A 22,000-nucleotide genomic window follows, 5' to 3' on the forward strand; every position below is an offset into this window, starting at 1 on the left:
CTGGACACATAGTACCCTCACAGGACCATGAATGCCTTTGTTAAACTTGTTTCCATCCAGTCCAGGACCCCAGCCAATGGGATGCTATTGCCGAAACATTTAAGATTGGTGTTCTCACCTCAATAACTCAGTCTAGAGGTTTCTTCCAAATGACAGCAGTCTGTCGCCTAGGTGCTTCTAGTTCCTGCCAATATTGCCTGTCAAGCTGGCAATATTTTTTCCCACATTTTTAAATTAAATATTTTCTTCATTTACATTTCAAATGCTATCCCAAAGGTCCCTTATACCCTCCCCCTGACCTACTCCCCTACCCATTCACTCCCACTTCTTTGCCCTGGTATTCCCCTGTACTGGGGCATATAAAGTTTGCTAGAACAAGGGACCTCTCTTCCGAATGATGGCCGACTAGGCCATCTTCTGCTACATATGCAGCTAGAGACACGAGCTCTGGGGGTACTGATTAGTTCATATTGTTGTTCCACCTATAGAGCTGCAAACCCCTTCAGCTCTTGGGTACTTTCTCTAGCTTCTATATTGGGGGCCCTGTGTTTCATCCTATAGATGACTGTGAGCATCTACTTCTGTATTTGCCAGGCACTGGCAAAGCCTCACAGGAGACAGCTATATCAGGGTCCCTTCAGCAAAATCTTGCTGTCTTATGCAATAGTGTCTGGGTTTGGTGGCTCATTATGGGATGGATCCTCAGGTGGGGCAGTCTCTGGATGGTCCATCCTTTTGTCTTAGCTCCAAACTTTGTCTCTGCAACTCCTTCCATGGATATTTTATTCCTTATTCTAGGGAGGAATGAAGTATCCACACATTGGTCTTCCTTCTTGATTATCTTGTGTTTTGGAAGTTGTATCTTGGGTATTCTAGGTTTCTGGGCTAATATCCACTTATCAGTGAGTGCATATCAAGTGACTTCTTTTGTGATTGGGTTACCTCACTCAGGATGATATCTTCCAGATACATCCATTTGCCCAAGAATTTCATAAATTCATTGTTTATAATAGCTGAGTAGTACTCCATTGTGTAAATGTACCACATTTTCTGTATCCATTCCTCTGTTGAGGGACATCTGGATTCTTTCCAGCTTCTAGCTATTATAAATAAGGCTGCTATGAACGTAGTGGAGCATGTGTCCTTAATACCAGTTGGAACATCTTCTGGATATATGCCCAGGAGAGGTATTGCTGGATCTAGCAGTAGTACTATGTCCAGTTTTCTGAGGAACCGCCAGACTGATTTCCAGAGTGGTTGTACCAGCTTGCAATCCCACCAGCAATGGACGAGTGTTCATCTTTCTCCACATCCTCGCCAGCATCTGCTGTCACCTGTCATTCTGACTGGTGTGAGGTAGAATCTCAGGGTTGTTTTGATTTGCATTTCCCTGATGATTAAGGATGTTGAACACTTTTTTCAGGTGCTTCTCAGCCCTTTGGTATTCCTCAGTTGAGAATTCTTTGTTTGGCTCTGAACCTCATTTTTTTTAATGGGGTTATTTGAATTTCTGGAGTTCAGCTTCTTGAGCTCTTTGTATATATTGGATATTAATTCCCTATCAGATTTAGGATTGGCAAAAATTCTTTCCCAATCTGTTGGTGGCCTTTTTGTCTTATTGACAGTATCTTTTGCCCTACAGAATCTTTGCAATTTTATGAAGTCACATTTGTCGATTCTTGATCTTATAGCACAGGCCATTGCTGTTCTGTTTAGGAATTTTTCCCCTGTGCCCATATCTTCGAGGGTTTTCCCCACTTTCTCCTCTATAATTTTCAGTGTCTCTGGCTTTATGTGGAGTTCCCTTTTCCACTTAGACTTGAGCTTTGTACAAGGAGATAAGAATGGATCAATTCCCATTCTCCTACATGATAACCACCAGTTATGCCAACACCATTTGTTGAAAATGCTGTCTTTTTTCCACTGGATGGCTTTAGCTCCCTTGTCAAATATCAAGTGACCATAGGTGTGTGGGTTCATTTCTGGGTCTTCAATTTTATTCCATTGGTCTACCTGTCTGTCGTTGTACCAGTACCATGCAGTTTTTATCACAATTGCTCTGTAGTAAAGCTTGATGTCAGGCATGGTAATTCCCCCAGAGGTTCTTTTATTGTTGAGAATAGTTTTTGCTATCCTAGGTTTTTGTTATTCCAGATGAATTTGCAAATCACCCTTTCTAACTCAGTGAAGAATTGAGTTGGGATTTTGATGGGGATTGCATTGAATCTGTAGATTGCTTTCGGCAGGATAGCCATTTTGACTATATTAATCTTGCCAATCCATGAGCATGGGAGATCTTTCCATCTTCTGAGATCTTCTTCAATTTCTTCAGAGACTTGAAGTTCTTGTCATACAGATCTGGCAATATTTTATTAACCATCACACCCCTTTATTCAGTATGCTTGGTGGACTCATTGGAAAAGGCCTTTAGAGAAATGATAGATTAATCATTGCATTTTACCTTGGAGCTCTCATGAATGTGCAACTTCCAAATTATTTGAGTCCTGCCTTTGTGTCCGAGACCACTCTTTGAAGCAGCATATCTTTTTTTAAATTCCAGTATTTTAAAAGAAAAACAAATATTTAAATTTCCAAAAGTATAAATACAGATTTCAACACTTTTTTAGAGTGACCTCATTTCTTTGTGACTAGTCAGGACTTTTCCCCTTTAGCCTTTGTTGTTGTTTTTGTTGGTTTTTTTTATCTCTTTTTTTCAGTTTTAATTAAAAAAGAATTTTATGTCCAATTTTTCTTTGTCAGAAAACTTCTATTTTGTTATTTCGTTTTCATGGGTCAATAACATAATTTGGTACCTGTATACCATGGTGTATGAAAGAGTGAACTGAATTAATGACAGTTGTCAAAAACAACCTTCTGGCTTGCAAAGAATTAGCTATTATTGGTTGATTGGTGGAGAGAGACCAGGCAGTCAGCAGCCTTGACTTTTCCTGCCTGCCATTATTGGCGTCCATCTCTCCCTCTCTAACAGCATGGCACCATTCTGTGTTATGGGCTATTCAAGGTTGCTATTCCCCAAGAACTTACTGCAAATGGCTAGCTCACCCTAATCTTGTTTCCTACAGCCCTCCCAGTACTGAAATGATGGGCAGAGCTCTGAATCCTCCCAAGTACTGTGCATGATGGACAGGGCTCTGCATCTTTCCTGGGGTTGTTTATGATGGGCAGAACTTTGCATCTTCTAGCAATAGTGTACCTCTGTGGTCGTCCTTCTTGTTTCCTTCCCTGAAATAATGTTTGGAGCGTGATAACTAGTCCTCTGCACCAAGAGATCAGAGGTCATTGGAGACCTTCTCACAATATGGTCTTTCATTAGCTGTTGCTGAACTTCTACTCCACTCCAGCAAATCCTAGGTGCTCACATGGCTAGAATATCTATAACGTAAATTTTGCTATTGATGAGCCTAGGAGATAGAAGAGATAGACATGTGGATTTTAACACCCCAGCACCAATAACAATCATATGCCGTGATTCAGAAGGGGAGTAAGAAAATAATTCTTCCCAGGAGAGATCACAAAAGCTTCCTGGAGAAGGTAGGCTCTGATGAGCAATAGATCTGGAGAGAAAAAGGAACTTGGCATTGTTCCCTCAAATTAACCAGTTGTATTAGTGAGCATGCTCATGGGTTTTCTCCCTGGCATGGAAACTGTAGGTACTAGTTGAGTGCAAATTACGTGTTATATCACCAATATCCCAGAGAGGAAGTGGAGTTCTTGGACCCTGTGCCATCCAGCAAACCTTAGTATGTGTGTTAAAGGGGATGAGGTAGCAGTCTGCAGTTGTCCCTCAGGGGTTTCAGGGCGTGCAGAGTAAAGACAACAGGCAGGGACCTGCTCTAGGTCACCAGTAGCCTTGCTTATTGGCTGGTGCACCAGGCAGATACAGCTCTCTGTTACATCCAAAGAAGATGGAATGTCTTATTTCAACCTGCAGTGTGCACCCCAGTTCCTGGAGAGATAAGCACTTTCTGGGCTGCTGATGTAATTAGATGATCAGTCACAGAAAATCTAAAGCTAATACGACCTTGGAGGAGGGAGGTTTAATTATTATTATTATTATTATTATTATTATTATTATTATTATATGGTGTGATGATGCCATTTATATTATCATTAGGAAGGAAAGATGCCCAAAGGAAATACTCCTGAGACCAGGGTCTTGTCTCCACAGAGGGCTGGCAAGGTACACAAAATCACGCTATGCTCAAAAGGCAGAGTTACCTCCAGCCTTTCCCACCCCATCCTTCTGCTGGTACCCTGTGATGGAGAGAAGGAGGTCAGAGTCTCATTCACACACACCCTTTGTTGTTCATCAGCTGTTCAGCTTAGTTACCCCAAAGACATAAAACAGGATGCAGAAACTTAGATGCTTTCTGGGATCTGACAGTAAATATGAACTGGATGAAACAGTTGGCTGTAAGGTTACGAGGATTGGTAGTATCTATGATACACTCAAGAGCTTGTGTTCCCAGCCAGCCAAAACTGGGTGTCATGACAGGTGGGAGGACCTTTTGCCAAATGCTTGAGGTCTAATTTCTTCCAAGATGAGGCAATTGAAGAGAACATAAGAGGGATAAAGGGTAGAGATGGTGTCCCTCCCCTTCTCACATCCTTGGAACATCATCATAGCTCACACTCATCCCTCTCTCTGCCTTCTTCAGTCTTGCGTGTCTTATATAAAGCTCTCTGGCTCCAGCATGTTACTGTCATGCAAGGATGTTGGGCCCGAGCCAGGTGTGGCGCATTCCGTAATCCCAGCACTGAGGAGCTGGAAGCAGGGAACACCAGGAGTTCAACATTGGCAATTCAAAGCCAACTCTAGGCTACATAAGACCATGTCCAAAAATAAATGAAATAAATAAATATGCTGACCCTGGGTTCCCAAAACAGCATTCTTTAAATAAGAAAAGCTAGAGATTCATATCTTTTTTTTTTTTTTTTTTTTTGAGACAGGGTTTCTCTGTGTAGCCCCATGCCCGGCGAGATTCATATCTTAATGTGAAATCTACAAATGTTAAATATTGGCAACAATTTTTTCCCACAATGCTGTGTGAGTTCAACACATTCCATGTTCAAAACTAAATGTGGCCCAAAAAGCTATCAGGTTGCACATCTGAGCCAAAGAGGCTTAGCGAGCATCACCAAGTTGGTGGAGACTGACCAGGGAATAGGTCACCTTGATTGCTGCAGCCTGCTATAACTGATGTCATAGATGGTTCAAGGTTGCTACTGCCTGAGGGCTTATGACAAGCGGGTGACTCAGTTTCTCAGATCTACGAAGGCTGGACCTTCTTGGATACCAACTTCCTGCATTAGGGAGGGTGCAAGATTTACAGGTGAAGCTGAGGGGCATGAACTTGGTGCTCTGGTGCCTGCAAGGAGGAGTCTCCCTCCCTCCTTTGTGCCACAGCCATCAAAGCTCTCATCAAACCTGTGCCTCAGGGAGCTGTCACAGCCTCATTACTGCTAATTCATCTTCACTTAGTGCATCAAAAGACTGATTTATAAAATTGGGTGGGTGCATAGGAAGTTTGATTAGCAACATCATGTTGTTTGCCACGGGCTCTGGGAACTTAGCTCATCTGTGTCCCAGGAGCTCAAGATAAGACCCAAGCGTCTGTAATGCCTCTGAAATTCTCAGGATCACAGAACAGTTTGGCAATTCCCCTGGGAGCACATTCTCCATTTCTCCCTTACCCCGTAAGTGGGTTTCTCAGGTTCACTGTTGGCTTGTTATCAAAATAAAGGAGGAGGGTGGGAATGTGGATGGCTCCGTGGTAAACTGCTTGTCTAACACCAGCAAGGCTTAACATAATTCTCAATAACAGAGGAAAATAGAAACAACACAATGTTACTCTCATTCGTGGCTGTTGAGCTGGACATGGTAGTTCATGCCTGTAGTCCCAGCAATCAGGAGGCTGAGAGAGGAGAATCATTGTGAGTTTGAGGCTAGCCAGAGCTACATAGGAAGTTTCAGGGCAGCTTTTGCTATAGAGTAAGAATCTGTCTCAAAATAGAACTGGGAGGTTGGGAAGAAGGCTCACTCGTTAAGCACTTGCTGTTCTTGCAGAGGACTGAATTCCAGTTCCCAATACCCACACTGGAAAGCTCACACCAGTCTGTAACTCCAGACTCTAGGTATCTAAAACCCTCTTTAAGCTTCCACAGGCACTTGCACGTGTGTGCTCTTCCGCAACAGAATCTTAAAAGACAACAAAAACAATACAAGACCTGACCCCGCCAGATGGCTCTGCAGATAAAGTTGCTTGCCACAAAGCCTGAAAACCTGAACTTTTGATTATCTTGCTTCTACCTCCCAAATGCAGGGATTGTATTATGGGCTTTGCGCATGCTAAACAAGCACTCCATCATCTGAGCTTCATCCCTGATCCCCCTCTCACCTAGTGATGATAGGCATCGTCAATGTGGAGATATTCAAAAGAAGGCCTGAATTGGAACGCCAAGAGAACACTACTTTTTTCTGTAAGACTTTCGAGTTTGCAACTTACTTTGAGATGTTATCCTTTTATTTGATTCCTCTCCTACTCTCTGAAATTAGAAACAAGAGCACTCATTATCAAATTCTTATTGAGTATTAATTATTTAAATGAGAATTGGGGACATGGCTCATCAGGGGAACCCACTTAAATGGCTGCATATCAGACATCTCCAGTTGGGTAAACTAATTCATGGTTGATGATGCCCTTATAGATCACGGAGTCTAATGGTCCTGATTGAGCTCTCTGCTTGGCCACCTCTGCCTTCAGGGGAGGTGGGTGTCTCATCTCCCAGTGTCTTTCCAATTTACCAGAAAGGCTACAGGCCAGGTATGACTTAATTCTGTGAGATTCAAAAGGAAGGGTCAAGGTTGCTGCAAACTGCAAGGTACACATCAAGAAGACCTTAGGGGTAACCACGAAGTACCCCAGAATCTCAGACTTTCAGCTCATGGCTGCTGGTGGGAATTTTGTAGCCTTATGGCTGAAGTCTGTAGTATGAAGAGGATTGGGAGCTATGAGGAAATCACAGGGTTCTCTCACAGCCCTTTATCCCAGGACTTCTTTTTGTTGCTTGTTTCTCTCTGAGATCCTTGCATAGCTCAGGATCACCTGTCTCTCTGTCAGTTGTCATATTCATCTTTATGACACTAGCTGGCAGCTACTGGATTATTGCTGGTGGAGTTACATGTTAAGTTCGTTTCAGAGCAATTCCAATGAGGGAGGGATTATTGCCCAATTTTCCCGATAAGAAAACTGAAGCCCAAAGTCAGGAACAGTGGCACAAGTCCTTTAATTCCAGCTCTTAAGAGGCAGAGGAAGCTGATCTCTAAGTTCAAGGCCAACCTGGTCGACAGGGTGTCAGTGCATCCTGAGCTACAGAGTAAGATCCTGTCTCAACACAACAAAAATCCAAAATAGCAATACAAATCAAAAACCCGAGGCATACAGTTCTTGGAGTGTTCAAGCTGAGACTGGGGTCAAATGTGTCTCTGCGGTGAAAATAAACATGGGAGACATCAACTCCTGTTTGCTACCTTGTGCTGTGGGTCTCACTCTCTAGAAAAATGTGAAAGACTGGAGAGGTTGGGATGAGGAAACCCTGTGCAAGGCGCCAGCCTGTAGTTGGGATAGAGTCACTGCCTCCATGTTTCCTTGGGCAAATTGTACACCTTGATGTCCTCTAAGTAAGGATCTCACAGCCCAAGAGAACAAATGGTTCATACCAATAGAACTGCTGGGATGTAGAGGGGCTGTGGCCCAGGGAAGGACTCACAGAGAGCCCTGATGGATGGGAGGAAGTCAGGCTAACTAGGCCTGAGGGAAGATCTCTGAGTCTGCCCAGGGAGAATGAGAGTCACCTAGGTTTTAGAATCTATTAGTCCTACCCAGAATCCCCCGGGCTCAGTACTCCCCAGAGCTCACTTAGCAGAGCAGCTTAGTACCTGGGGTAGTCTGAGAATGTTGTAGTTTTGGAAATATACAGAAACTTGGATGTGGCCTTGGTCTTAGCCCTCCAGTCTCCAAAACTGTAAGGGTTTCATCTTGCTTCTTGCGGTCACCTAATGAGCTGGTGGGATCTGGGGTTGGCTCTCGGACCTGAGGCCTGGAAAACCTTCCTCCCTGGTTCATTCAGAGGCCATATCTGATATGAGGCTGAGTCTTGATTCAGGTGAAGCTATACTGATAACTGTCACAGCGATAACCCACTCCTGGTATGTTATGTGATATGTCCTTTATTTCATCCTACAGCATGCGGTCCATCAACTAGGGAAGTCAGGGTAGGAACTCAAGGCAAGAACTGATTCAGAGGGCCTGGAATAACTCTTCGGACAGGATTGCTCCTTGTGACTTGCTCAGCTTGTTTTCTTATAGGACCATTATTGCCTGCCCAGGAGTGGCACCACCCCCAGAAGACTGGGCCTTCCCACATCAATCATCAGTAGAGAAAATGTACCATAAACTTACCCACTGGTCAGTATGGGAGGAACATTTTCTCAACTGAGGTTCCTTCCTCTCAAAGGACTCTAGCTTGTGTCAAGTTGACATAAAACTAGTCATCACAATAACCCAGTCTACTGAGGTGACCTTGACCAAGCTCTCACCCTCTCTGGGCCTGTATCTTTACTGGTACCATGGAATAATCTAATACTACAAGGCTGAAGCACAAAGCCAATGGAATGCACAGCACCTTCTATGATCCCTGGCACACAGAGGAGCTCAGGAGCTGTTGATTTGCATTTAAAATGGGAATTACACTCTGTCTCCTGCTCTGACCAGCTGAGCTACCATCCTCTATGAAAAGAGGACACGGTCCATTAGTCTGAGCGCTGTGCTTTTGAGGAGGCATTTCAGATTGCAGCGTGTGCATACCAGCCTTCCTTTTTGCCAGTCCTTGAGTCCCACAGGCTCTGTCTATACTGGACAAGGCCAACAGAAAAACCAATCAGCCAGCTTGGCAGGAAAGGAAGCCAGCATCTGTAATGAGTGACTGAAAAGAGAGCTTGAGTTCTGGTGTGTACCCATCATTTTTAGTGATGGGGTTGTGCTAAGGAAATTATAAAGAGGTGATTAGGCAAACCGTTTTGTTAGAGAAAATTCCAAACACACACAGAAGCAGGAGGAGCAGCAGCAGGAACACAATGCTTACATCGCCTACTTTCTTTCTTTCTTTTTATTTAAGATTTATTTATTTTTATTTATATGAGTACACTGTAGCTGTCTTCAGACACACACCAGAAGAGTGCATTAGACCCCATTACATATGTTTGTGAGCTACCATGTGGTTGCTGGGAATTGAACTCAGGACCTCTGGAAGAGCAGTCAGTGCTCTTAACCGCTGAGTCATCTCTCCGGCCCACATCATCTACTTTCAACCTCAACTATGGCCACTTTTATTCACACAACACCTCCGCTTTCATAGCATTTTCAAATAAATCTCAGACATCATGGAACTTCATCTATAAACATTTCATTGTGTATCTCCAGAACCTAAGAGCTCTTCAAAGGTTAACCTGAGTGTAGCCGGGCATGGTGGTACACGCCTGCCACTTCAGTGCGTGAGAGGTAGAAGCAGAAAGGTCAGGAGTTCAAGGTCATCCTCAGCTATACAGTGACCTTGATACCAGCCTGGGCTATTTGGGACCTTGCTTCTAAAAAAAAAAAAAAAATTCAACCAGAACACCCTTGTTGCAACTAACAAATATTACTCATGACCCTAATATCAAAAATCTCCTACCAAGGTTCTCAATTGTCTCTGAAATGTCATGGACTTTGAAGAGCTGGTTTCTTTGAGTCAGAACCCACGTATGTTCACACATTGTAACGGGTTAACGCAGCACTGGAGTGGCTTCTATTTTAGATGCTTCTCTGTCTTTTGTTTTGTTTGCTTGTTGCCTTGGACTTTATCTCTCTTCTTTTTTTTTTTTTTCCTTTGCCTTGTAGCGTGTTCTGCTTTCTGGATTTTGTAGTCCCCTTTGGTCAGGCTTACTGTCAATTGCTCTTTGAGGTCTTGAAACTAAGTTGCTATTTATTTGGGAGTCACAAAGTTCAGTCTTGCTTGGCTTATCTACTCGGTTGCAGGAGGGGTTCTTTCTCCTTTTCCTGGGACAGAAACGGCCCTCGGCCTCTCTTGCTGCATCCTAGGAATGAGAGGTCGGGAAGAACTGCTTCCTGAATGTTCCGAGCAGCAGCAAGATAGCAAGCAATCCTGCTCTTTTTTTTCTCCACTGAAACCACGGGATCCAGGCTATGCAGTCTGTGTGTGTGTGTGTTTTTTAAAGAACAGGGCTGCTTTTTCATAAAGCAAAACAAGTTTCTGCCAAATAGCCAGGACTGTTTTCCCTCTTTCTAGAGCAATAAGGCTCAGGATTTGTTTCCCTCTTGACTTTCAAGAGCGTGTTTTCTCAATTCTGTCCTGAAATTAAAGTAAAGGTCAAGGAGGCCTGTCCGAGGCGAGACTCAGCTCCAGGGAGGGGGGAGGGGGGCGGGGAGGGGGGTTGGTCTGTCTGCATGGTGAGCTCAGGTGACTAGCCCAGCCCCCTTGGGAAAAAACCAGACTCACCTCCCCAGGTCTTTTCTTGGTGGTGGGGGAGACAAATGGAGGGACTGGGAGGGGAGGAGGGAGAGAAGAAGGGAGAAGAGAGGAAGGGGGAGGGGAGAAGGGAGGGAGAGAGAGACAGAGAGAAAGACAGAGAGACTGAGAGACAGAGAGACAGAGACAGAGACAGAGACAAAGAACAGCCAGTCTGTGGGATCCTTTCTGATTTAACTCAGAACAGTTTCCAGAGGCTTCACCCTCCTCTCCGTGTTCCCTTTCTCAAAGAGGGGGATCTGGGCCCCACCCCCTCCGCCTGCATCCCACCTGTCAATACACGTGAGCTGCCCCGGAGATTTGCCCCTTCCCTCGCACTGTGAAGATTTTTAATCAAAAGGCGGGCGCGTGCTGAATGGTACCTCGCTTAGCACCAACTGAAGCTTTTCTCCCCGCCCCTCCCCACACTGAGTCACTCAGCTAACAGTTAATTAATGTGTGACACTTTGACAGTTTGTGCAGAGACTTTTTTTTTTTTTTTTTTTTTTTTTTTTTTACGGAGCCATCAAAATCCACAGGGATGAGACTGGGAGCCACACATGCCTGCTTCCCTTTACTGAGACTCCAGGTGCTGGCTAACTATGATGCAGACCTCGGGCCTGCAACCAGGGCAGATGACAGAGCTCTGACATCAGTCCACTGCTGCCTGGGTCTCCTGGGGGACCAGCCACATTGCCAGGGTCATCTGGATGTCCCTGTGACACCTGGTCACCTTGAGACGAATACAAACAGGGACGTATGCCAAGGATGAAAGTCCCAGAGAAGACACGCTAGCCACTTACAGCTGGGGGACAGAAATGGCCCTTACAGTCAGACACATTCAGCTCCCTTCTCTTCCAGAAGATTCTCAGTCAGGGGTCCCTCTGTGACTGAGCAAGGAGCTGTGTGTGCTGAGCCCAAACTCCTCTCCATGTTCCACAGATAAGCTGGCTCTCAGTTCATCTCAGGAACGCTTTAACATCCTACCTGGCACCATTCTGAGGTGATAGCTCTGGGGACAACTTTACTTCTTCAGTGGGGCACTAATGAAGAGGCTAGGAGACCCTGGGTACCCTGGCCTTCAGTAGCCCAGAGTCCAGCTATGGGCTCCTTTTCTACAGGATGCAAGTTATCTTGGACTCAGCTCCATCCCCTTCCTACCTGCACACTCCATTCCTATTACTATAACTTTGGGTGCTACAGTGTATACTTCAGGGATACCCCAGAAGGACTCTGACAGCTAGGCCTCTGTCGCTGGGGCCCAGAATGCCAGAAAGCCAGGCAAGTTCTCAGGAGTGTAGTCCCCAAGGAGAAGGATCCAAGGGACATGACTATGACAAGGTGGGTAAGCACCAGAGCCCAGAGCCCAGTGCCTACTGGCCTTACCCTTGCATGAGCTACTAACTCCACAGATGTCTCCTCATTTGTGAATCACCTATTATTGCCAGACTCTGTGTAGAGAGGTAAGCACCCAGAGCAGACAAGGTAGAAGCCATCCTTTTAGCAAGTTGCTCGCATTTGATGAGATGCATGGATACCAAATCATTAGGCGAATAACGACCTCCTTGCATCTGGAGATGCTGGAAGCAATGTGCTGTGATAAAAGCGTTAGGCTACCTTCCCTGGAGAAGGGCTGGGAAGACAGTCCAAGGGTAGGGGCTGCTGGACTTTGAATGTGATAGGCCCTTGAGTTGATGCTGAACATCTGGTTCCAGGAAGGCAGGGCAGACAGCCAGAAGGTGAGAAGGCTAGAAATTCTTCTTGGCTTTCCCACACTTTTTTTTATTAGATATTTTCTTTATTTACATTTCAAATGCTATCCCGAAAGTTCCCTATACCCTCCTGCTGCCCTGCTCCCCTACCCACCCACTCCCACTTCTTGGCCCTGGCGTTCCCCTGTACTGGGGCATATAAAGTTTGCAAGACCAAGAGGCCAATCTTCCCAATGATGGCCGACTAAGCCATCTTCTGCTACATATGCAGCTAGAAACACGAGCTCCAGGGGGTACTGGTAAGTTCATATTGTTATTCCACCTATAGGGTTGCAGACCCCTTCAGCTCCTTAGATACTTTCTCTAGCTCCTCCATTGGGGGCCCTGTGTTCCATCCTATAGATGACTGTGAGCATCCACTTCGGCATTTGCCAGGCACTGGCATAGCCTCACAGGAGACAGCTATATCAGGGTCCCTTCAGCAAAATCTTGCTGGCATATGCAATAGTGTCTGGGTTTGGTGGCTGATTATGGGATGGATCCCCGGGTGGGGCAGTCTCTGGATGGTCTATCCTTTCATTACACTTTTAAAGGAGGCCTTAGCAGCAAGGGATGGGCTTTGCTGCTATGCTCTGAGGTGTGAGGTTGAATGACCTATGTCAGAGGTGGGGTGGGGAGCGTCAGAAGTTGGGAGACATAACCATATGCTGTCAGCATGTAGTCTCTTCTACTTCCTCTACAGAAATCTCGATCACCCCAAAATGGTGGGTCAGGTCGTGGAAAGGAAGGCCTCTGCTAGACTAGGTATCTAAATAGTATAGACCCATTACCCCAAAGTGATGCTGAGCCTGTGGAGTGGGCTAGTTTGGAGCCCAAGAGTAACACCAACTTCCTATGGCTGTAGGTGGAAGGGTTTGTTTAGAGAGGAAGATGGCAGGCCTTTGGTTCTGTTATCTGGGCTCCTGTGTGGAGGTGGCACATCATGTTAGGAATCTGGTGGAGGAAGCTGTGCTCTCCTCACATCAGCTGGGAGGCAGAGAGAGGACAAGGAAGGGTCAGAGTTTCTGAGGGCTCACCCAGTGCTTGGAGACCTCCCACATGCTCTGCCTCCTAACATTGCCACCACTTCCCAGTAATGCCAACCTGGGGAGTAAGGCATTAATCAGTACACAGGGGGGGGGGGCAATCTTGGGGGACTTCTAAGGTCCAAACCACAGAGCATCTTTCCTTCCAAATTCTTCACTCAGATGTGACTTGCTGACACCAGAGAAGGACCCAGTTTCTCAGTGTACCTAGGTTTGGGTGTTGAGAAAGATGTTCAGGGGTGAGGAGGGGGTCAGCCTGGAGATGACTGCATACACATGCCCCAGGCCTGTCACCATCCCTTGCCATGGCTCTGCACAATCCTAACATTGCTTCATCTTTCGTTATCCTTTGCACAGACACCCTAGACTCTCAGCCCAGGATTTAAGAAACCCCGCCATTTAGATAATGCTAGTGTCTCCAGCCATCATTCCAGGTTCTTGGAGTCTAGATCTAGGGGATCTCAGTGGTGGGTACCTTTGGGGTACAAGCCTGGTAGTAAACCCCTGGAAGATGCTCCACTTAGGACTCTTAGTGTGAGGTCTTTCAACCTGCCCCCCCCCCCCAGGCTGAAGCTGCCTTTAGGTCAAGAACGAATCACTTGATGGGAGAGCCTCGTCCCTTCCCAATCCTCGTCCCACACTGCTTTCCTAGAAAGAGTTTGTAGGCTCTAGAGAAAGAGCCATCCCTGAACCACAGCCTGGCCCTCTACCTAGAGGAGGGAGGCGTTGGCTTGGGTTGCCAGGAGCCCTGAAGAAGAGCACCCTACCTACTCACTCCATCTCCAGCAAATCACTCCACCAAGCTGCTTTTGACATGTAAATGAGAAATTCTCCCCCCTCTTTACTTTTTTTTTTCATTGAAATGCTTAAAGTCTTAGAAAAGAAGAAGAAGAAGAAAAAAATTGATGTGTTTAAGACAGCAGTGTCTCACCCGCCATCGAGCCTGATAAGGGATTGTTAAATTTTAATTAGACAATTAGATTCCTTCAAGTGCCAAACTTCAGAGGAGGCAGCACACGAGAAGCTGAGGAAAGCACAGGAAACAGGCAGCCTGGGTTCACGAAACACTGAAGGTGCTCTTCCCCCCACCTGCCAGCTCTGTGCTCCCTGGAACAGAGAGCAGAAGGCACAGAGGCAGGAGTCAGCCATGAAAGGGCATCATCCCCTTCCTGGACCAACCAGCTTTCCTTTGGCAACCCTTGATCACCCCCACCTCAAGTTCTTTCCCTGAGAAAACACCTTATTTCGGAGTCACCCTTCAATTGTGGCACCTCCAAGCAACCTTTTCCAGCCCTACCTGCTTGTGAGGAGCCCTGACTATTGTTGTCAGGCTGGGAGCCTGCCTGTGTCTGATGTGTGTCTGGGAGAAGTGAGGGGACCCTCATGTCCCCTCCCTGTCCCACGCTCTGGCTCTGTGTGCTCCCAGTCTTCCACTCAGCGATGGGTGGTCTCTATGGGATGTCAGTCTAGGTTGCCTGGGGACTCAGTTCAGCACACCAACTTGTCTCTCAGCTTCTCCATGGGAAAGATGGCTTATTTCCAAGTTCAGGAACACACAGGAAGTAGGCTTTGTGAGGCCCATGGGGCAAATGGCAGAAGTTGCTGAGGTTGGATACCCTAGCTCCATTATTTTTGGCTTGCTATTTCCATCTACCTTGGCTCCTTCCAGACATCTGTTCTAAGCTTCTGAAGAGGGCCACTATTAACACAGGCTGGAGCTAGGTTGGGTGTGTGAGGGAAACTTGACTGGGATAGGCTCTGAGAATCAAAATAGAAGGTTCTGGCAGGTTTAGTTGACCTTGGCCTTTCTAAGCAAGGGCAGAAACAGTGAATACTGGGAACAGATGAGGGGCAGATGGTTTTTGTCTCTGTTGATTCAGTAGCCCAAGGCTTGTAGGCCACCCCCAGAAAAGGTCTGCCTAGGACCCCATCTGCCACAGGGTCAGCTGAGAAGAAAGCTCAGAGGTTCCACAGTGGACACTGATCCTTTTCTCCCAGTGAGGTGGGTGGGTGACAGTTGTCAGCCCCTTTGAATGCTCAAGGAGATATAAGGTACTTTAGGGAGACTGACTCAGACACTCCTTCATTGAGTCCATCTCAGGGTTAGAGCATGCAACTATTTCTCAGGGGACACAGTCCAGTGGCTACATCTGTGAGGCTGAGCTTTGGCCATGACCAAGTCTGCCTGTGTTGGTCTCTAAGTGCTCTTGGACTGAGAATTGTGATTTGGGAGTTTTTGTATTTTTTTTGCAGGAGGGAGGAGCCACCTACGGGGAAATGGAGGCTGGTGAGCAGTTCTTTTGCATTTTTAAAAACCCCAACCAAAAAACTTTGTTATTACATGTGATCATTATTTATTTGAAAATTCTGATGGCCAGAAGAATAATTCACTCTGAGCAGATTTCTCGGATAAAAAAGAAAAGAACAAAAATTTTGGTTTTTCTTGGCCAATCCAGGGTCCTGGCTGCTCTGTGGTTTCTCATGTTCTGTATACAAGCCTGGGAGCAGACACTGACATCATTTGACTTCTTTGCAGTCAAAACCAGCTTTCCTGGATACCTGGAGGATTCCCAGCTTTCTGTTGTCCATCCCATATGGATAATCTCTGGCAAGGACATGGGTTGGAGGGGAATCCTCCAGGTACTCTCATGTTTCTTGATATTTTAGGGGTTGAACATTCTGCACAATCCAAAGGTTGAAGGGAAATCGGAAAGCGATGGATGAATGAAGGAACCTGATCCTGTCAGGGTTTCTCAGGCTTTCTGAAGGTACCAGAGGGGAGGGAGCTCTGCTTTGCCCGTTCTAAGATGCAATGGCCTCCCTTCCATTTCAGTGTCTGATAGAGTCAGAGTGCTTTTTGTAACTGAATGCATCAAGGTCTGTGCTCGAGTTTAATGCTATTCTTCTGGTTTCTTGGTGTTGCAGAAACCAACAATGTGGTTAGTCTTACTGCAGTGGACTATAGCAGGTGACGTGGGAAAGCAGAATCCTCTAGTCTAGCTGCAACCTTACCTTGAGTGTTTGTATGTCTTGCAGCTAGGACAAGCTTTACCTCATTTTGGAACATTTTCCCTTTATGCAGCATCCCCATGTGGTCTTTCTTCTGTCCCCACAGCCCTGGTAACTCTTTTTATGTTCAAAGTTCCTCTTTCTATGGCACACAAGACAGCTTGGAGTGTGGTCTACATTAGTGGCTTCATTTAAGTTAATTCTTATTTAAAGGTTCCATCTCTAACCACGTTCTGAGACTCTGGAGTTAGGGCTTTAACATATGGATTCTGTAAGGCAGATGTGCGGCACACAGTGCAGCCCATTTCTGGAGCCCACATGCAACGTATATGGTGCTCATGAACTGTAGTCCTCTGGGCATTTGTGAATCTAGTGGCCTGTGTTAGCCATCACGTATCAGGGACAGAAGGGTTTTCTTCTCAGGTCTATTAGCAGAGCCTTTGATTCAGTTCAGAAAATGTGTGCTTAGTACTCACTATCAGAAGACCACAGAGTAGGAATTCAAGAAAGAACAAAACAGTGTGCTTTTGATGTGTTAACTTCCTCAGAATGAAGCAGGAGCCACACATGGTGCAGCCGTGAGAGAGCAGACACACAGATGGGGGTATTCCAGGAAAGAACCTGGAGTGGAGCACTGGGAGGCCCGAGGAGGGTGGGACACAGTCCAGGCTGATTCCAGGAAAGGAGAACTCTGAGTCAGTCTTTCTTTGAAGCATGTGTAGGCTCAGACTAGAGTTTCTCAGATGCTTGCCTCCTTTATAAAGTGGGGTAATACTGAAAGCTTGCAGGCAGTTGTTTTGAGGTTGAGACAGTGCATCTAAAATCATTTAGCAAACTCTCAAGCCTCTTACAAGTATATAGTTCCATCATCTTAGACCACTATGGTGTTGCAGGACCATGACTCTTGTCTGATGTAAGAACAGGTGGTAGAGAGGGGGAAAAGGGGAAGACAGGGCGCTGGGGATAAAGGGAGGGAACATAGGAAGCTGAGGATCATGGGAGGGGACACAGGGAGATCATGGCAGATATCACTGGCCTGACCAGGAGAAGGAGCAAGGCAGCGAGAGAGGAACAGAGAGATCTGGGGTAGAGCCAGGCCTAAGAGTAAAGTCCTGTTGTTCTGGTGACTGAGAAGGCTAAGGCAGGACGAATGCTAGTCAAAGGTCTTTCTGGATTAGTGTGAGTTCAAGGCTAGCCTGAGTGACTTAGTAAGACTGCCTCTAAATACAAAGAGAAAGGAAACTGGGAGGTGGCTCAGGAGTGCTGCTTAGCAGGCAGCAAACCCTTAGTTCAATCCCCAAGTGCTGAGTAAAGAAAGCAAATAGAACAGAAGTTAAGAGCTCCTCCAGACCCCAGTGCACTGCCTAGTGCTTCCAGTGTAGCTGGTTCAATAGATGCTGATTGAATAAATTAATGTCAGAAGCAACCCAGCTGCCTGATCGATATGTGCATGCAGGTATCCTGCTGTGTGCTCCAAGTGGGAAGAAGGACCCATTGGCTCTGCTGAATACAGCATCAATAAGACCTGATGCTTCGCTGCCATTGAATTGGGAAACTGGCTACAGGATTGCATTCCCGTGTCACCCCACACCGAATCCTGAGTGGCGGTGCCAAGTAGGAGCCCTCCATCTTCGTCTTTCCCCTTTTCATCTCCAATGCCATTGACCGGTTGCTCTCAAGCCCATGTGGGTGGCAGAGCCCCTGGAGGTCACCGTGCTTTGTGTGCCTTGGAATGCCAATAAATTTCATTGCATCCCGTGAGATAGGAGCACCTGTGTTAGCAGTGCTGAGACCACATCATGTGTGCATTGTTTTCACAAGCCAAGCCAAGCCTGATGCCTCCCAAGTCTGCTCCTAAGCACCCCTTCCCCATCTTCTCTGGGCATCTCTCAGAGCCCTAGGGAAATTCATAAGCTGCCATAGGGCTTTCTTTCCCATTGTAGCCTCCTTCCTTCTCCCGTTCCCATCTATGTAACCACCAGGCTCTGTGACACCGACTTCTAAGGTCTATGTCAACTTCCACTAATTCCAACTAGTGACAGACCTCTCTTACCTGAGTTACAGTCACCTCATTCTGCTCAAGGCTCTTATCCACCCTAAGCAACCAGTGAACTTTCCAGAGGGATCATTCTTTATTTTAAAAAATCTATCTATCTATCTATCTATCTATCTATCTATCTATCTATCTATCTATCTATCTATCTATCTAATCTGTCTAATCTATCTCACCTATCTAATCTATTTTACCTATCTAATGTATATAAGTACACTGTCACTGACACACTAAAAGGGGCATCAGTTCACATTACAGATGTTGTGAGCTATCATGTGGTTTCTGGGAATTGAACTCAGGACCACTGGAAGAGCAGCCAGTGCTGTTAACCATTGAGCCTTCTTTCCAACCTGAATGGCATCATTCTTTTACTCCTAGATTTTCATGGGTTCCCAAGCTGACAAGACCCAGTCATTTTGGCCTATGAAGGTTCCTCTGGTTAAGTTTTCCTCAGCTTCATTGCCACACCCTCGCTTTTTAGCTGAACAGAATCATATGCTGTTGGGACTATGCTATGTTCTCCTTGGATGAAACATCTTCCAACATTTAGTTTCTCAACAGGCTCTTCCTACTTCACCTCAGGGTTCCATGCAACCTCATCATTTCTTGCTTAGATTTCTGTAATGGCTTCCTTCAGGTGTCCCATTTCTGCTGTGGGCCTCTCCAGTCACTATGTGCTCACCATGTACTATCCTCAGATTCATCATTCTGTGAGGCAGATCTAAATGTGTCGCAGGGTTCAATAGATGCTAACTTTTGCTCCCTGTGATATAACCTGTACTGCTGCTTTGATTCAAATCATGCCAAGACCCTCTAGGAATCTGCTCTCTCAAATCTCTATTATAGGCCTTGCTGCTTACTGGCTGGACCCTTCCCATAATCGCCAGCTCTCTACATGTCTAATCCCTATATATCTCCAGTTTCAGTTGAATGTCACTTCCATCAGAAAGTCTTGCTTGATTACATAAACTAGGGTGTGTATTTCTCTGCCCAATTCATTTCCTAATCCCTACTATCAAAAGGTTAATTGCTTGATTAATTGGCTATTGCTTTCATTCTTTCTATTACCTAAGATAGGACACAGGGCCTTCTGTATACTAGGCAAGCATACTATACAACTGAAATATACCAAAACCTCTCTTTTTAGTTTAGTTTTTATTTTTTTTTTGGTTTTGAGACAGCGTTTGACTAAGTTGCCAAGCTGACTTTGAGTTCACTCTGTAGCTCAGGCTAGCCTTGAATTTTCTCTCCCTGTGCGTCAGCATTTGGAGCAACTGGAATTACAGATGTGTGATGCTGAGCACAATAGCTATTATTTCTTCTAGAATGTAAGATACAAAACCATGGATATTTTGTTTGCCTGTGTTTTTTAGCCACATGTAAAGTGATTAATAAATGTTAAAGCATCAAGAATTAATGAATGCTCATTTCTGTTTCTACCACAAGACTCTGGAACTCCTAACTAACTGTGCATGTGAGTGTGTTGAGCAAATGAAAGAATGGATGAGTTAGCTCTTTTGAAACTTATGTTATTACACTTGAAAAATGTAACTTTCATTTATTAAACCATCTGCTAGAAGAACAGAAGCTTGTCCTAACATTATAAGATCGCTAGAACCAGGAATAAAAAAAACATAGTTTGGGGAATTCTCAGCTCTGCTAGCTCTTGGTTTTTCTGCAGGGAATCCTCTTTAGGAGGAAGCATGCCTTGAAAACACTCCTGCTCACTCCTTGTATTCATTTCTCCCGGCCAGAGCCGTGCCACCCAGTGGCCCCACTGCCCCAATGGATCCACTGAACCTGTCCTGGTACGATGATGATCTGGAGAGGCAGAACTGGAGCCGGCCCTTCAATGGGTCCGAAGGGAAGCCAGACAGGCCCCACTACAACTACTATGCCATGCTGCTCACCCTCCTCATCTTTATCATCGTCTTTGGCAATGTGCTGGTGTGCATGGCTGTATCCAGAGAGAAGGCTTTGCAGACCACCACCAACTACCTGATAGTCAGCCTCGCTGTGGCCGATCTTCTGGTGGCCACACTGGTTATGCCCTGGGTCGTCTATCTGGAGGTAGGTCTTGGGCCCTGCCTTCCTCAAGAACCTTAGACTGGAGTTTGGATTCTTAAGCCACCAGCAGTTTCTGCCTGTTCTCTCAAGTGGTCTCTCCCTCATCTCTGGACTCAGTTTCTCTCTTTATGGAGCAGACAGTGATCATAATCATGACTGTGTGCTTCACAGTGTGCTGCCTAAGTGCAGGGCCCATGGTAAGTATTCTGTACACAGAATCTTCCTATATGATCCTCACAGCAGCTCTGGGGACAGACCTGGCACTGTCACCATCTGGCAGATGATGGACCAGCTGGTCAGAGAAAATGTATGTCTTCTCTACTCACATTGCAAAAAAAAGGTCCAAGCTGGAATTCTGCCTTGCCCTGGAATTGTTTCAGAAGATTATACTAGAAGCAGGGCTAAATGGTGAGAATCCCTAAGGAGGGGACAATGCCTGTGCTCCAAGGCCTGAAACTCCTGTTGCTCTCTCCCCATTTCAGAAACAAGGGCTGCTATTCTATGTTGTCCTTCTTTCCCCTTTCCAGTGTATTCTAGTGCCTACATCTTGGTAGAGGCAGCAATGGGCAGCCCATGCTGTAGCCCTTTCCCAGGGAGGATGATGCAGTCTTGCAAGACAGAACCTGCTTGTCATCTCAAGCAGGAGGGTAGGCAGCCCCTGCTGAAGGCCCTGTGGTGGATACATTGCAGACACTGATGGAGAAACTCAGAGAGCTGACCCTCCTCTGCTTAGTTCCTAGAACAGGAATCAGAGGCTTTGAACAGAGTCCGTCCTGATCCAAGCCATACAGGAAAGGGAAAAGCTGTTTTGGGGGGAAGTCCCAGTTTGGAGCCCTTCTCCTTGGGGAAACTCTTCAGGTCTAGCATGTAGATATGGGGAACTGGGGAATTTAAGAGGCACAAGTGAGGTGCTATTGCTTTCTCTGCCTAGGAGCCTGGGGTAGCCTGTCCAGTGCAAAAGGCAGCCTCAAGCCTGGGTACATAGGAAGTTGATTAGTTATTAAAGATTGTTGTCATTTTGTTTCTGTTGCTGTGATTTAAAAAATACTCTGACAAAAAGCAATTTAGGGCAGAAATGGTTTATTTTGGCTCACAATTCCAAATTACAGATTGTTTAGACAAGTGAAGGCAGGAACTTTGAAGCAGCTGGTCACATCTCGTCCATAGTCAAAGGCAGATAGAAATAAATGTGTGTGTGCTCAATGCTCAGCTTGTTCTCTCTACTCTTATACAGTCCAGAGCCATGCCCATGAAATAGAGCCACTCACACTCATGGTAGGTCTTCCTACCTCAATTAACCCATCAAAAAACAAATCAAACAAACCATTAACAACAACCACCAAAATCCTCTCAGACACTGACACAGGCCTGCCCAGTTCTCAGTGGGACTCTTTGCAGGTGACTCTAAAATCCATCAGATTGACAACTGAAACTCACCACAACGGGCCCCCACTGCAGTTCCTCCACAACCCTCTTGTTTGTGAGGA

General features: G+C 45.9%; 1 protein-coding gene across 2 annotated transcripts in view; it reads left to right on the plus strand.

Moving 5' to 3' along the window:
• Drd2 (dopamine receptor D2) overlaps nucleotides 1-22,000 on the plus strand; it is a 67,818-nt gene that overhangs the window by 35,025 nt on the left and 10,793 nt on the right. For both annotated transcript variants that reach the window (XM_006509996.4, NM_010077.3), the window contains exon 2: nucleotides 20,201-20,516. In XM_006509996.4, coding sequence (XP_006510059.1) covers nucleotides 20,232-20,516 — 285 coding nt within the window. In that variant the 5' untranslated portion in view covers nucleotides 20,201-20,231. The remainder of the gene's footprint in view (nucleotides 1-20,200; nucleotides 20,517-22,000) is intronic.

The sequence above is a fragment of the Mus musculus genome, chromosome 9 (genome assembly GCF_000001635.26).
Source record: "Mus musculus strain C57BL/6J chromosome 9, GRCm38.p6 C57BL/6J".
NCBI classification, from domain to species: Eukaryota; Metazoa; Chordata; class Mammalia; order Rodentia; family Muridae; genus Mus; species Mus musculus.